This window comes from Protopterus annectens, chromosome 7.part0, assembly GCF_019279795.1.
Source record: "Protopterus annectens isolate FY-2018-M chromosome 7.part0, PAN1.0, whole genome shotgun sequence".
In the NCBI taxonomy this organism is placed as follows: Eukaryota; Metazoa; Chordata; order Ceratodontiformes; family Protopteridae; genus Protopterus; species Protopterus annectens.
In genome coordinates, this window is record NC_056739.1 from 843,358,525 (window position 1) to 843,372,708 (window position 14,184).

Genomic DNA, 14,184 nt, shown 5'->3' on the forward strand with positions numbered 1-14,184 from the left:
ACATTTAGTTCATTGCATTACTTGCAGTGAATGAAGCTCTCCCTGAGGGAATGCATGAGACATGAGACGGTTTTCTCCCTAGGCTCCACTGAAAAGGGACTTCTGCCCATTTGGAATTTCCAGGTGAACAAATGCAAATAAACAATAAGTGCCACATTATTGTTACAAAACTACTGTAACACTAAGAACAAACAGGCAAAAAGTGATCTCTCAAGTGCACTGGTGTTCTAAGCTTACACCTTTACTATACTGAAATGCTAAAATTGCAGTTTGTAGTTTTTTTTTTGTGGACATTTTTGCATTTGTGTTATACTGTAACTTAAACCAGGATGTTTGCCAATATTTTGGAAAAAAAGCTCAGTCTATACCTTGTTTCACATTAACTGTCCTAGTCAGAATTTTTGTTCTTTATAAAGTCTAATGGCTTTTACACTTGTAAGCAATTTTCACATAGGCTTGTTCCAAAGTGATAACATGCTGTCTAATACAAAACATGAAGAACTGGAATTTTGGTTTGGTTTTTAAACATAATAAATTAAAAGCCACCCTACATGCATTCATTCAAACCGGTGTAGGTTAGCACAAACTGGGTCTTGAAAGTCACAAGGAAGAAGGTACTTACAGGCTTCTTCAGTTTCACTGAAGGGGAACACTTGCTTTCGGGAGCTGTCTTGTTTGCTGTAGTAAACCTAGAAAGAAAACATAGTTCTCTAAGAATGAATTCTAAGGAAAATGTATGATCATCATAAAGATCCTGGCTCCAATCCCACTATGGCTACAAGCCTAATTTGTCTCATTTTAGATACTGATAACCTCAATGGTCTTTGATTGGAAAACAGGACTAGTGTAGGGTCATGCAGAAACAGACTGTTTCATAGCATCATGTGGGGAATCCAGCTTAATATTTTCAGACATGAAGTCCGATTGTGGAGACCATGTTTTTAAATGGGGATGCAATGCATCTATTTTGCAGAAAGATCAATATATGCATTTTGTTCACCTCACCCCCACTTAAACATTGCATGAGCCATGCATCTGTATAACAGGAATAGAGGAAACAAAAACCTAAACCAGTCAAACTTATGCTGTGAAAGTTATCTGGTTTATTGATGTCATGTTGCACCCACTTAATTCGTGTCAGATAGATAGCTTTTTTTTTTTTTTTTTTTTTTTTTTTTTACTTTTTTTATTTTTTTTTTTTTTCTTGTTGCATAACAAAGAAATCTTTCTAGAACACCTCAAAGGCACAGTGGGTAGACAATGATCACAGATGACTTATAATTCTGGCAGGCAGTTGAATGTAGCCCCTTATCTACTTTGCATGATGGTGAAATGTTGTAGCGGCAGAGACATGCAGAAGTGTGGGTACAGAACTCGATATATACAGAAATGGAAAATGCAACATACATTCATAGTTGTTCAATTACCTCAAGACAAAGGCAAGGGAGAAGGAATTCATAAGATAAAACTGCACTCAGTGAATGTGACGTGTCAATCTAAGAAAAACAGAGAAAACACAATATTAATGTTTTTTCATAACTTTATTATTTTTTTTATCAAGCTCTACTCTGCCACACCAGAAATCATCTAATTTCTCTAATATCTACTGAGATAGAAATAGTTCAGAGGATAAGGAGTGAAGCATGCAAATATCAAAGATAATACACTACTTATAATGAACTAAAATATTGGGGTTACAAAGAAACAGAAACTCACATCTTAACTGTACTATTTTCTATGTACCGACTGATTTTTCAAATTAAATGTAGCTTTTTTCCATTTTCAGTCCTCTATAGCACATACCATATCCCAGCTATAACTGAGCAAATTTGTGATGCCTGTGCACTGGCCCAGTAATCAGGGAGCCTCAATCTTCACCACTAGCACCAGTGAGGGGCATGCACATTGGGAAGGATAACAAGTACACACACAGTAAAGTACAATTTCCCTTAAGAGCACACAGAGATCACAGTCTGGGGCTGGTTTCTCCTTTCCTCTCCAGATCCCCCCCACTGGCACAGCTATAGAGTGGAGTTCTTAGCCAGGGTTCCAAGCCAAGGCCTCCCAGCACTGCCTCTGTCCAACCAGTGCTTCGTTTCCCTGCTCAAGTAGCTGACACACACACACCCACACCCACCCACACCCACACCCACCCACACCCACACACACACACACACACACACACACACACACACACACACACACACACACTTCGAGATATGATTTATATACAAACACACAGACACTCCTGGGGAAGGCTGGCACAGGCTCACCAGGTGTACCCCTTCTGCCCAGGCTATAAGTTAGTAATCCACTGCCACCAGAGCCCCTACTTATCAGATACTATAAGGCCCTTCCCAAAGGGTGACCAATTTTGCTGTGTAATAATACTGTTATCCGATTAGTAAGTGTGACCAGAACTTTTAAGGCTATTGGAGTGGTTTAGCACAGTATCACTAAACACATGCAAGTACTCTAGAGCTTAAATTATCTCTACAAAAAACAGCCACAGTTGAAAGGTTTAAAAAATATTTAATAATAAATAATAAAAACACAAGACAAATCTCCTCAATTTAACACAATGCTAGTCAAGAGTTCAGACACAGAGACTTTAAAACAATATTGTAGGATAGTCTGACATAAATATAGAAAACAGCTAGTCTAATCTTACTATTTTCTATCTATTTCTAAGAGAAACAATGTTCTAAATAACTTACATACATAAAGAGCAAAGGCAGAGTGCTTGTGATGTCAGTTCTGAAGACAAATGCAAAATCATATCCCTTTTTCTCTCAGATCTCTTAAATTGATAATACATCACTGCTGACTCATTTTAGATGACATTATTTTTGACACTTCTCTGGTTCCCTGCCTACCAGAAACTCTAAATTTACATTTCTTAGTTTTCTTAGTAAGCTTCCACCTGGCCAGGAAGCCACAGCAATAAAATACATTATACTTGTAAAAACCTTGTAATTAACTTTGGTCTCAAAACAATAGAAGGAATTCCTTCATCCAGACATCCTGTCTCCGAGCTTTGAGATCAAACAGTCATAAAATGATTTACTTTATCAGCTTTCTTCCAGCAGGGTGCACTGTGGTTACATTTTTGAAGTTCAGAACATATAACACAGTTTTTCGTACATTTAGTTTTCTTACATTTGTAAAACAGCCTGTGGATTATATTTATATTTACAATGACATAGAATTATCTACAAAATTCTATCTAGCTGGGCTGGCAGCCTTTCAGTTTTTCACAAAACTAATACAAAAACAGATAGCCACAAGGAAAAGGAGGTCCACACAGTTTAAAAATAAATGGTCTGTGCAGCATGGACTTTTTGTTGTAGCGGGTGATCTATAATTATGATAACTGACTAGCTTTCAACTCTTATTGTAGTGTCAGTATGCTAGATCAATGTTGGCCCTGACTAAGGGCCACTATTCCTCATCAGGTGTAAACTGATGGTTTCTCTGTTCCACTTAACCTCCAGACTTGCTGGGGACAAAGTTGGATCATTATTAGTTCTTAGAATGTTAATCTGATTGTTGTTATCATTCAAGGATTGAGGATGGGCTCATACACTGCAAATAATGACTTGCTAACTAGAGACAATGCATCAGTGCTGGGTTACAGTATTGATGCTACTACTGCTTCAGTGGGAATTGGCCTTTTGCATTTGCAAAGTGTCACAAAACCTCTCACTTACAGACTAGGAGCCATATTCCTTACGATAAACTGCTAACTAGGCACCTACACTGAGAATCTGCTTAGACATTTCTGTGCAAAGCCATATACTTTGTAATATCCCGGCTCTGTATTTTTATAGTATTGTATTTTAAATTTAATTGTGAAGGAACAAGTATGCCTTGCTAAATGTTTCCAATACTGTACAGTTTAGAGGCAGGAAGTCCATTTTATTTGTAATACATGCTGATCTAGAACACAATGCATTCGTGGTTGTGTGGGTAAAGTTATTAGAACAAGAAGGACTTGAATGTAACTGTTCATTGATGTAGCTTCTCTTTTTATAAATTTATTATCTATGGACATTCACATCCAGACAATGCAAAATTCACATATTTCTTAGTGTTTCTGTGCAGAGTGGGGTGGAGGGGGCAATGTTTAACAGAGTGCCATCTTGGGTTTAACTTTCTACTATTGGGACTTTCAGACGTTTTGATATGAAATGTCAGAAGTCTGTCAGTGTGCCAGTTTTGACAAGGGAAGGTGTGGTACAGGGGGGCTTGTTTACATACTAAAAAATCTTGAGTACTCTTCTAACATATTCAGAGAAAAAACTTGTCACAGAAGTAAAAACTTCTCCCATTCCATTGAGACAGTTGGCAAGATAGTGAAAAAGTTCCTCCCAAGTCTAAGTAACTTTACTCAGATGGAATACAGATTTACATCAAAAGCAGCTCTTCTGGTATCAGGCCCAGTATGTGTGTGAAACAAGCTGAAGTTGTGTTGTATTTCAAGAAACACAATGAAGACACAACTAATGGTTTGCCTTTCAAGCTGTTCATCACAAACATAGACATTTTTACTTCCTCTCACAGAGGAAAATATTTTACTCATAAAATCATACCTAAATGTTGTGAACCCACTGTTTCTATGCCCCTGAATATGTTTCTTTCTAGCACTTGAAATATCATTAATGGAAAAAAAGGAAAGCATTAATTAAATTGTGACATGGCGCTCAGAAATCAACACACAGTTATATAACGTCTGTGCCTGAAAACACAACATGAATATGGCTTACATATGCAAGCATAGATTCTTGTTGTCTAAACATTTTTACTACATAGTATTAGTTTGTTTCAGAGAGAATCATATATTGACAGTCTTGGCAAACAGCCCTACATGCCCATTAAAATGCCAAGCTGTTGAATAGCATTATAGTCAGTTTCCATTATTTCTGGGGGCAGAATTTCTGCTAGCTATAGTGAAATACAACCCATATCCAGATTGTTTTGTTGAACCTATGTTACATCAAAATAAAAAAAGAATCATAAATATTTTACCAGCAGGACAACATTTCTTTTACTGTGTTTAGGCTAAGACCTGAAGTCTATATACTGACAAAAAGCATTATGTTACCTTGTCATTCAGGACTAAGATGCAATAATATTTTTAGGTAGCAGAATTGCGTTTTTATACCCAGTTTTCTTATTAGCATTTTTCCTTATGAGCTGTCATAAGGGTACAGGTATATGATGACAGAGTTAAGAAAAACATCTGTTAACTTGCTTTTGGGGGTCACTGTCTGGAATTACATGAGATGTCACTGGAGTAACACTCCTATTTAGTAGAGTTCATTATGCGACTTTATACCTGCCATCATGAGCTAAGTATATTCTGCAGCTGAGAATCATGGAGTATAATTCTGAAAAATGCTGTTGTTTTTTTCCATGATTATAGGAAAATTAATCTTTATTTTTATGAATCATCAATAGTTTTATGTAGCCAACTGGGTGCTGTTTTTTTTGTCATTCTGTATGGTTTCATACATTGCTAGATTAACTTTTAATGTAGTCTGGCACTCCATTAGAAACAAAAATGATACATATTTATTTTAATTTTTGAAAGATTTTCCTGTAAATCTATAATATTGATTTTTTGTTTTGTTGAAACCAAGGTGTTTATATTTGTATCATTTTGTCATGCAGTGTATTAAAGTTGTGTCTTCGAGTAGTATCCCACTATCCTACTGGAAATGGAAACAGTTATATGCTATCAGTAGGCAAACGTTATGTTAATTATGTTACCATTTTTTGGCCTGGTGTACCTACTAAGAAGAGGGGGGCTGTTAGCCCACCTCAGGTTTCACTCGTGTAGCAGTATTTGTGTAGCTTCCAGCCACTGCAGGGATATGGAGTCAGGCCACAACAGGGAAGGAATATAGCATGACTGGCACAATATGCCACCCCCCTAACAGCTGAGCCTCACTTCTGAGTAGAATGAATAATGGAATGAATGAGCAATTCAGAGTTTATTCCAGGCTGGGACTGAGTGGACTATGGGGCTCTCGCCAAACCTGGGAGTGAATTTGATGCTCATCCTCATAGAAATGGATGCAGATGGTGGTGTCATTTTTTTTTAAATGGGGGTCATAAGTGAGGTCATAAAAGTAAAAAAGAGAGTCAGATAAAATGGTCAGAAAGATAGACTTGTGTACTCACCATAATAACAGATGTGTGTTGTCATCTTTTCATCCTGTTCATCCTTTGGGATATCTGATCTGACTGGCTCTGACCTTGGCACCTTTTAGTAGCTATGGATCCAGGGCTCTAACTCCTCCCCTACCCAAACTGCCTCACTTCCTCTAAATACCTCAGATCAAGTTTACCTACTTAAACAGCTTTTCATTATCTCCTGAAAAGCAATACCTGATAATCTGTATCAGAATATAACCCAGAAAGGCTGCAACCAACTGACTGTATAATGACAAGGGTCCTGGTTAGGCGCATTCAGTCAAAGAGAAATGAGGAAGAGGAAAGGCAAGGCGGGAGGGATGCTGAACCACACAAAAAGACAACATGGATCTATTGTAATGGTGAATACATAACTCTCATATCCATTGTTGTCTCTTTTTGCCTGATTCAACCTCTGGGACAGATTCCCTAGCTACCAAAAATAACTGAGAGGTATCAGGAAGGATATTCATGAGAATGGTGGATCCAAACGATGTGCAGCATCTTGATTGTACATGTAGCTTGTAATGGGATATGAATGTGTGGACCATGGACCAAGTTGCTGCAGTAGAGATTTAGTGGATAGGAGCTCTATGTATAAAGGCAGAAGTAGCAGCAGCCTTTGTTGAATGAGCTCTTGGTTCAAAAAATACAACTTTTTGTAAACAAAAAAATATACTTTTTGAAAGCCATCTTGACAGTGTGACTTTAGAAACACTCTGTCTTAACTTGGCTCTAGAGAAAGCTAATCAGATCTCCTATAATCTTCAGTCTTGTGGAGATAAAATCCAAGTTGTCTGTAAACATTTAATAAATGCAGAGTATATTCTCTTTGTTAGAAAAATTTGGAAAGAGTACTGGTAAATTAATGGTTTAATTAAGGTTCATTTCGGATGCCTCTTTTGGAATAAATGTAGGATGTGTTCTCAAAGAAACCCAGTCCTTATGAAAGATCAAGTAAGCAGGTTTACAAGTAAGTGATTGCAACTTTTAGATCCTTTTCATCGAAGTGATGGCTACCAGGAAGCTGGTCTTCAAAGAAAGGCACTTTACATCTGCCATTGCTGTGGATTCAAAGGGAGGTTTTGTTAATGCTTGAGGCATGATAATTATGTCACATGGATGGATTGGATCCCTTCTAGGGGGGTGTCAGTAAGAATGTCCTTTCAGAAACGACTTTGAAATCTTTAGTGTGCTATAGCAGTCTGATTGTGTCCAATATGGACACTGGAAATAGCCACTATTTGTAACTTGATTGTTGAAAAGCTATAACTGTTTTTGGAAAAGATTTGACAAGAAGTCTAGAATAGGAGGGAGACATGCTGAAAAATGATTTATTCCTTTACAGGCTGCCCAGATTGAAAATCTCTTCAATTTACTCAGTAAACATTCCTGGTTCTCAAATTTTGTGAAGCTGACAAAATATGAACCACCTGAGTGGAAAGATGGTATCTCTGGGCACTATTAAATTGGAGGAACTATGAGGTTAGCTTCACTGTCTCTAGATCTGGGAGAGGCTGCTTGGATGGGTGAGTTAGAAGATCTGAATGGTAGTTCAACACCTAATGAGGATATACTACATAAAACCAGAGGAAGGGGAACCAAACTTTGGGTCAAAAAGGAGCAATGAGGATTACCTTGCCTTGTACCTTACTGCTTTCTGAATAAACTTTGTTATTAGAGGAAAAGGGATAAAAGCATATAGGAGACCTCATAGCCAATTATGACTATATCATCTCTTGGCAATGGTCTCTGCATAGGGATTGGAGCAAAGTAATTGCTGTACTTGTTTATGCACAAAGCAAAAAAAAAAATCACAAAATGGTTGACCCCAGTGGATGGAGAGTTGATTTGCCACTGCTTGATTGAGGGACCACTCATGGGAAGGATGAATCTACTCAATTTTTCACTGATGCACTGTAAGTCTCCAGGATATGCATCGCTATGAGAAAGTGATGGGAAGACATCACACACTGCCACACTGTCATGGCACCCTGGCATAAAGGATGTGAACAGGGTTGATATACCAGACAACTACCATGCTGTCTGCCTGGATGGAGATGACACCCTTGGTGACAGACTCTTGTAAAATGGGCAGTGCTAGGAGAACTGCTCTCATTTCCAGGCCACTGATGTGGAGACTGGCCTTCATGTGCAACCATGAACCTTAGACCATCTTTCCTTCAAAGTTCCTCACCTCCACCCCAGAATGGAATTATCCATGTTTACTATGGCTGTGGGGAGTTATGGAGAAAAGGCCTGACTTTCCAGGACATCAATCATCTGATGTGATACCTGTAAATGGGTGTCAGATGAATCTGAGCATAGCTGGGATGTGAAAACTGGGACCATTGTACAGAAAGGGTCCATTAAAGAACTCTCATGTATTATCTGGCTAGGGTAACCTATGTTATTGTCGAAGCCATCAGCCTTAGGTGTCACAGAATAAGTCTTGCGAGGGGTGTTGGAGAACCTGAAAGGTTACCTGATGCAAGGATACAATCCTGGACTCTGGAAGGTTGGCTAACTGATTGCTCATATTTAGGTGGTATCTGATGAACTCTGTCTGTTGTGTGGGTGCCAATTGACTCTTCACTTTATTAACTGTGATTCCCAATTTCTGAACAATTTGGAGGAAGAAGTCCTGTCCTGGACTAGAAGATCCCTAGCTGGAGTGGTGAGGAGCCAATCATCTAAATATGGAAACACCCAGAACCCTAGCAGTCTGAGATAAGCTGCAACCACTGCTGTGCATCTGGGGAACATCCAGGGAGCTGTAGTGAGACCTAAGGGCAGTGCTCTGAAAGGGAAGTGGTTGGCTCTCAGCCAGAAATGCAGAAATCTCCTGGATTGCCTCATTATGTTAATATGGTAGTAGACATCATGGAGCTCTATATAGCACATAGAATAATCCTTCCTCCGAAGAGGTAGAAGGGACTAAACTGTGACCATCCAGAACTTTGTCTGCTTTAAACACGGACTGAGAACAGCTGTCCTGGAAAGTCAGGCCTTTTCTCCACAACTCCCCACATCCATAGTAACCATGGATACTTCCATTCTGGGGTGGAGGTGGGGAATTATTGATAAACTCATCAAACTAGGCATCAACCCCTATATCACTAGGTGGGTTGCAAATTGAGTCATAGATAGAACACACAGTGTGAAAGTAGTAGACTCCAAGTCAGACTGCTGACCAGTCATGAGTGGAGTCCCACAGGGATCAGTCCTGGGTCCTCTCCTGTTCAGCATCTACTTCTCAGAAGTCCACGCCAACACAAAGGGACTCTGGTTGACCAAGCTTGCAGACAACTGCAAGCTGGGAGCCATTATTCACTCCCCAAGTAATGCAGCCATCCTACAGAAAGGCCTCACTGAGACCAATGACTGGTGTTGAAACTTGGTAAAAACTCAGTTCCCACTAATTACCACATCGATGGGAGCCCACTGAACACTGAAGGCGTTATAAGAGATCTGGGGATGCAGGTTGACAGCAACCTCTCCTTCGACCACCACATTGCCACTGTGGTCAGAAAGTCCTATTATGTGGCACATCTCATTACCAAGGGATGTTCTTTGTGTTTCACTGTTGCAGTCATCACATCTGGGTTATCCTGCCAGGGGTAGCCCTCAGTTGGCCCAAATACCAGAGGCGTAGGATTTCTGCATTGGTTGCTGTTGCTCCAGGACTGACATCAGGTTGTCAGTGGTATAAAAAAAGGCAGCTAATGCCATTACATCAGTCTTTCTTGCCAAGGAGTCTGAAGCAGAAGTAGTTTGCATGAGTGCCGGTCAGCCGCTAGCTGAGTTTTCATTTCCGAATTGAAGTTGAAGTCTTATAAAGCTAAGTACCCCATTGGCGAGCCTTTTTTCTTGCTCTAACCAATGTCAGAAAAAGTTAACAATTGTCTTGCCTGTGGAAAGCAAATACCACACTGAGACTTCCATTCTTACTGTGTCACCTGTTGAGGCCCAGACCACGATGTCCCCCACTGTCGCTTTTGTGCTTTGTTCAACGCCAAAACTTTATGTTGTCGGGCCCTTATTGTAGCTAGATATTTTTGCTCTCAGTCCTCAAATTCTGATATGGCTTCAGTAAGCCATCTGACTACTGATCTTCAGAAAAAACATAAGGATAAAGACAGAGACAGACCGCGCAGGTCCAAAACTGCCAACGACACTTCTGTTAAGCTAGTCATCAGTTCTCCATTCCTCGGTGAGGTGCTTTTGCAGCCCCTGATGCCAGTTTCTGTGGATTTGCAGGCTGCTACTGAGACCCTTTCGGAGTCTGGTATGCCACGAGACTTCTTTGACTAAGGATCCTGCAGATGTCTCTACCTTGGATGGGTCAGGAGCTGCTGAGCAGGCACTGGATTCTGGGGAAGTACTTCACACTACAGATAATTGACACAGACTGATGACCTCTCTCTCTCGCATCTTCAGTTCTTTCAAAAACTAGAGAGTTTCTAAGGCCCAGGGTACGAACCACACACAAAAAAACGACGACCCAAGCTCAGGCACCTGCTTCCTTGCCTCAGTCTCAAATACTTAAAATGGCGGAAGACCTTATAATGCCTATTAGGGGAAGCCAGACTACCTCTTCCAAAAGAAAAAGAGACTTGTCCCCAGTAGCTTTATCTGAAGAGGAGTCCGATGACTCTTTTGCATCTGAATATGAAGATATGCAACCCCTCTCTGCTTATGAGGATTCTGATGCAGAGGAATCCATCTCTTCAGTCTCTCCACCCGAGGACTTTCCCTTTGGGGAAACCCTCCATACTTTAAGGGAGCATTCCAATGGGAATGTCAGTACTATCCTCAGTCAAAAAAGAGATTCAGGGAATTCTTAAATCTACCACAGCACAGACCTCTGGCCATTCCTCCTGTCCTGGATGTTGTTGATGATGTTTTTATGGAATCCAGTTTGACTCCTGACATCCTCTCTTCTGCTGCCAGGAAACCTGACAGATATTATAGAGTCCCTGACTCTCACAAATTTCATTTTAAAAATCCTACTGCTGATCCCGAGGTCATCTCTCAAGGACCTAGAGGAATAAAAGCAGCTTCAGCTAAGAATTCCACCCTCTCAGATAGGGATTCCCGAGCACTAGACAGATGGGGTAAAAAAGCATATACCTCTGCTACTCTTCATATCAGAGTGTTAAATTGTCAGTTCCACAAGCTGAAATATCAGCAGCATACCATGGAACTCCTCAAACAAAAAATATCTACTTTTCCATTTTGTGCAGAAAATAAAGAGTTACAAGAGTTAATGCATTCTGCAAGTCAAGTAACTAAGCACACCTTACAATGTGGTTTTGACACCCTAGAGGCATCTTGCAGTTCAGCAGTCACTGGTTCTGTCCTTAGAAGGCATGTTTGGCTTAAGGAACAGACCTTGCCAGACCATGTCAAATCCAAATTACAGGACAACTTATTTGGCACCAAGGCAGAAGAGGTCTTAAAAAGATAGAAGAAAAAGCTTAATCTATGCAGACAGTTAAAGACTTTTTACAGGTCCAGCCACCGAGGTTCAGTAGGCATTGCCCCTCCAAGCACTGGTCCTTTTCTGCCTCCTCCAGGCCAGCTCAACCCAGACTCAGGGGAAGCAGACCCACCTGACAACAGCCCCAGGGAATGCAGAAATCTAAGCAATGGAGTTCCTCCTCTGCAAAAACAGGGAGTGCAAAGCCTGCCCCTTATGGTAAGACCTCGCAATGACTTTACACTTCCACCCCTCCCTCTACCCACCTGCCCATGCCCCTAGGAGGAAAACTCTCCTTCCATGCAAGCAACTGGGCCACCATTACCAACGACTGCTGGGTCCTCAACATAGTGTCCCAGGGATACAAATTTTATTTCCACACACTGCCAACCCCAAAAGGGTTCCCAGATCTTCCTCCAAACCAGTGAGCAGAGGCCAAAAACCAAGTCCTTTCCCTGCTCTCCATGAGGGCAGTACAGCATGTTCCTGCAGAACAGATAGGCCAAGGTTTCTACTCCAGACTCTTACTGGTACCCAGAAAAGAGGGCACATGGCACCCCATCTTCAATTTATCCATTCTAAGCACCTTTCTGGTGATACCAAAATTCAAAATGCTCATCCTCCAGCAGCTTCTTCTTATGCTTTCCAGGGATGCTTGGTTAGCCACCCTAGACCTAAAAGAGGCCTACCTACACATCCCAATCGGGAATCATGCTGGAAATACCTACATTTCAGGGCAGGATCTATGCACTTTCAGTTCTCTGCACTTCCCTTTGGCTTATACACTGCTCTCAGAGTTTTCACAAAATGTCTGGCTCCTGCCATTGCTTTTTGCTGACAAAGAAATATTCAGATTTACCCATCATTAGATGACTGCCTGTTTCAGGCAATCAGGAAAAGCTGCTTCAGCACCTGACCTTTGTAAAGGACCTACTGACCTCCCTGAGGTACACTTTTGTAAAGGACCTACTGACCTCCCTGAGGTACACTATTAATAAAAAGAAATCAAAACTAGTCCCCACACAAAAAAACTGTATTCCTTGGAGCAAGCCTGGATACAAGCCTGGACACAGCATCCCAGATGGCATTCCTGACTCCAGAAAAACAAGCCTACCTGACAGACTACTTCTCTCTACTAGTCACCAGAACCCATTTATCTGCAAGGAAAATCCTGCAAGCTCTAGGATTCATGGCATCTTGCATTTTATTCATTCCATATGCCAGACTGCATATGAGGAAACTACAATGGTACCTAAAAAGCCTTTGGTGTCAGCACTCTCAAGACCTGGAAACTCTTATACCAATGATACCTTGAATAAAATAGCACCCTGAAGGTAGACTCAATACTCAAAAAATTTTAATCCAAGGTAAAATAGCAGTTTAAAAGCAGATACACACAATACCAGTGCTGGATCTTGTGCACGAACACCAAATGCTTTGTTGAAATATCCACAATCCCACTGTCCTTGTGAATAAAAAAATGGCTTTCCTTATGGATGAAGAAATAATAGCTTAAATGCTTTCATCTCTGCCCAATCAGAAACTTCCTCAGAACAACATTGCATTTTTTGAATGAGATTTTAAAGTCCACTACAGCCACGCCTCCAATAAAATAACCAATGAAAGTCACTGTCTGACACAAAGCCATTACCATTCTTTTTAAAGAAACAGTAGTACAAATACATTATATCCACTCACATAATATAAAATAAAATTGAATATTATAAATAATTATACATTTTAAAACTATTTAATTATCTCTCCAAAGCTTTTAGCCTTAAAAAACATGTCATAGACAGGGATTCAGTCAACTCTGGCCATTCTGTTGCATTGGTCCTGATTTGCCATAATGTTTCTTATTTTTCTAAAAGAAGATTCCAAGGACCCCCCAGGCCCTATATTCTAATACTTCAATGATAACAAACTTGAATGCATGATCACTAAATTCCAAAATATGTTTGCCTATAATGTGCTATTTTTTTCATCAGTTTAACTGTGACCAATGATACCTTGTCTAAGGAAAGATTTTCTTTGGTGGGCAGCAGCATGCAACCACAACAAGGGGCTTCCCTTTGCACAACCCCACGCCACCCAGACCCTCACCACAGACACTTCAGACTATGCCTGGGGTGCTCACCTGGACGGCAGGTGCATTCAGTGCCAATGGAGCCCAAATCAAATACATCTGCACATCACCCTAAAAGAGATGTTAGTTGTTCAGCATGCCCTGACAGCTTTCAGACCCCTACACTCCCCGGGGCCTCTACTGATCAAAACAGACAGCACCACAGTGATGTGGTATATCAACAAGCAGGGAGGGACTTACTCTTATCCTCTCTGCAGGCTCGCCTTGACCCTTTGGCACATGGCCTCAGCCATGCATCTACACCTGCTAGCACAATTCCTGCCAGGATCTCTAAACTCTCTGGCAGACAACTTAAGCAGAAACCTGCTTGACCCACGAGTGGCAGCTAGACCACAGAACCTTCACGCTTGTAACCCAG

At 40.7% G+C, this 14,184-nt stretch overlaps 1 protein-coding gene across 1 annotated transcript in view; it reads right to left on the reverse strand.

Moving 5' to 3' along the window:
- The window catches only part of IL17RE (interleukin 17 receptor E), a 560,820-nt gene that overhangs the window by 193,264 nt on the left and 353,372 nt on the right, over window positions 1-14,184 (reverse strand). The window contains exons 7-8 of the mRNA XM_044077387.1: window positions 1,428-1,496; window positions 623-689 (exon numbers count right to left, since the gene is read on the reverse strand). Of these exons, the coding sequence (XP_043933322.1) occupies window positions 623-689; window positions 1,428-1,496 (136 nt within the window). The remainder of the gene's footprint in view (window positions 1-622; window positions 690-1,427; window positions 1,497-14,184) is intronic.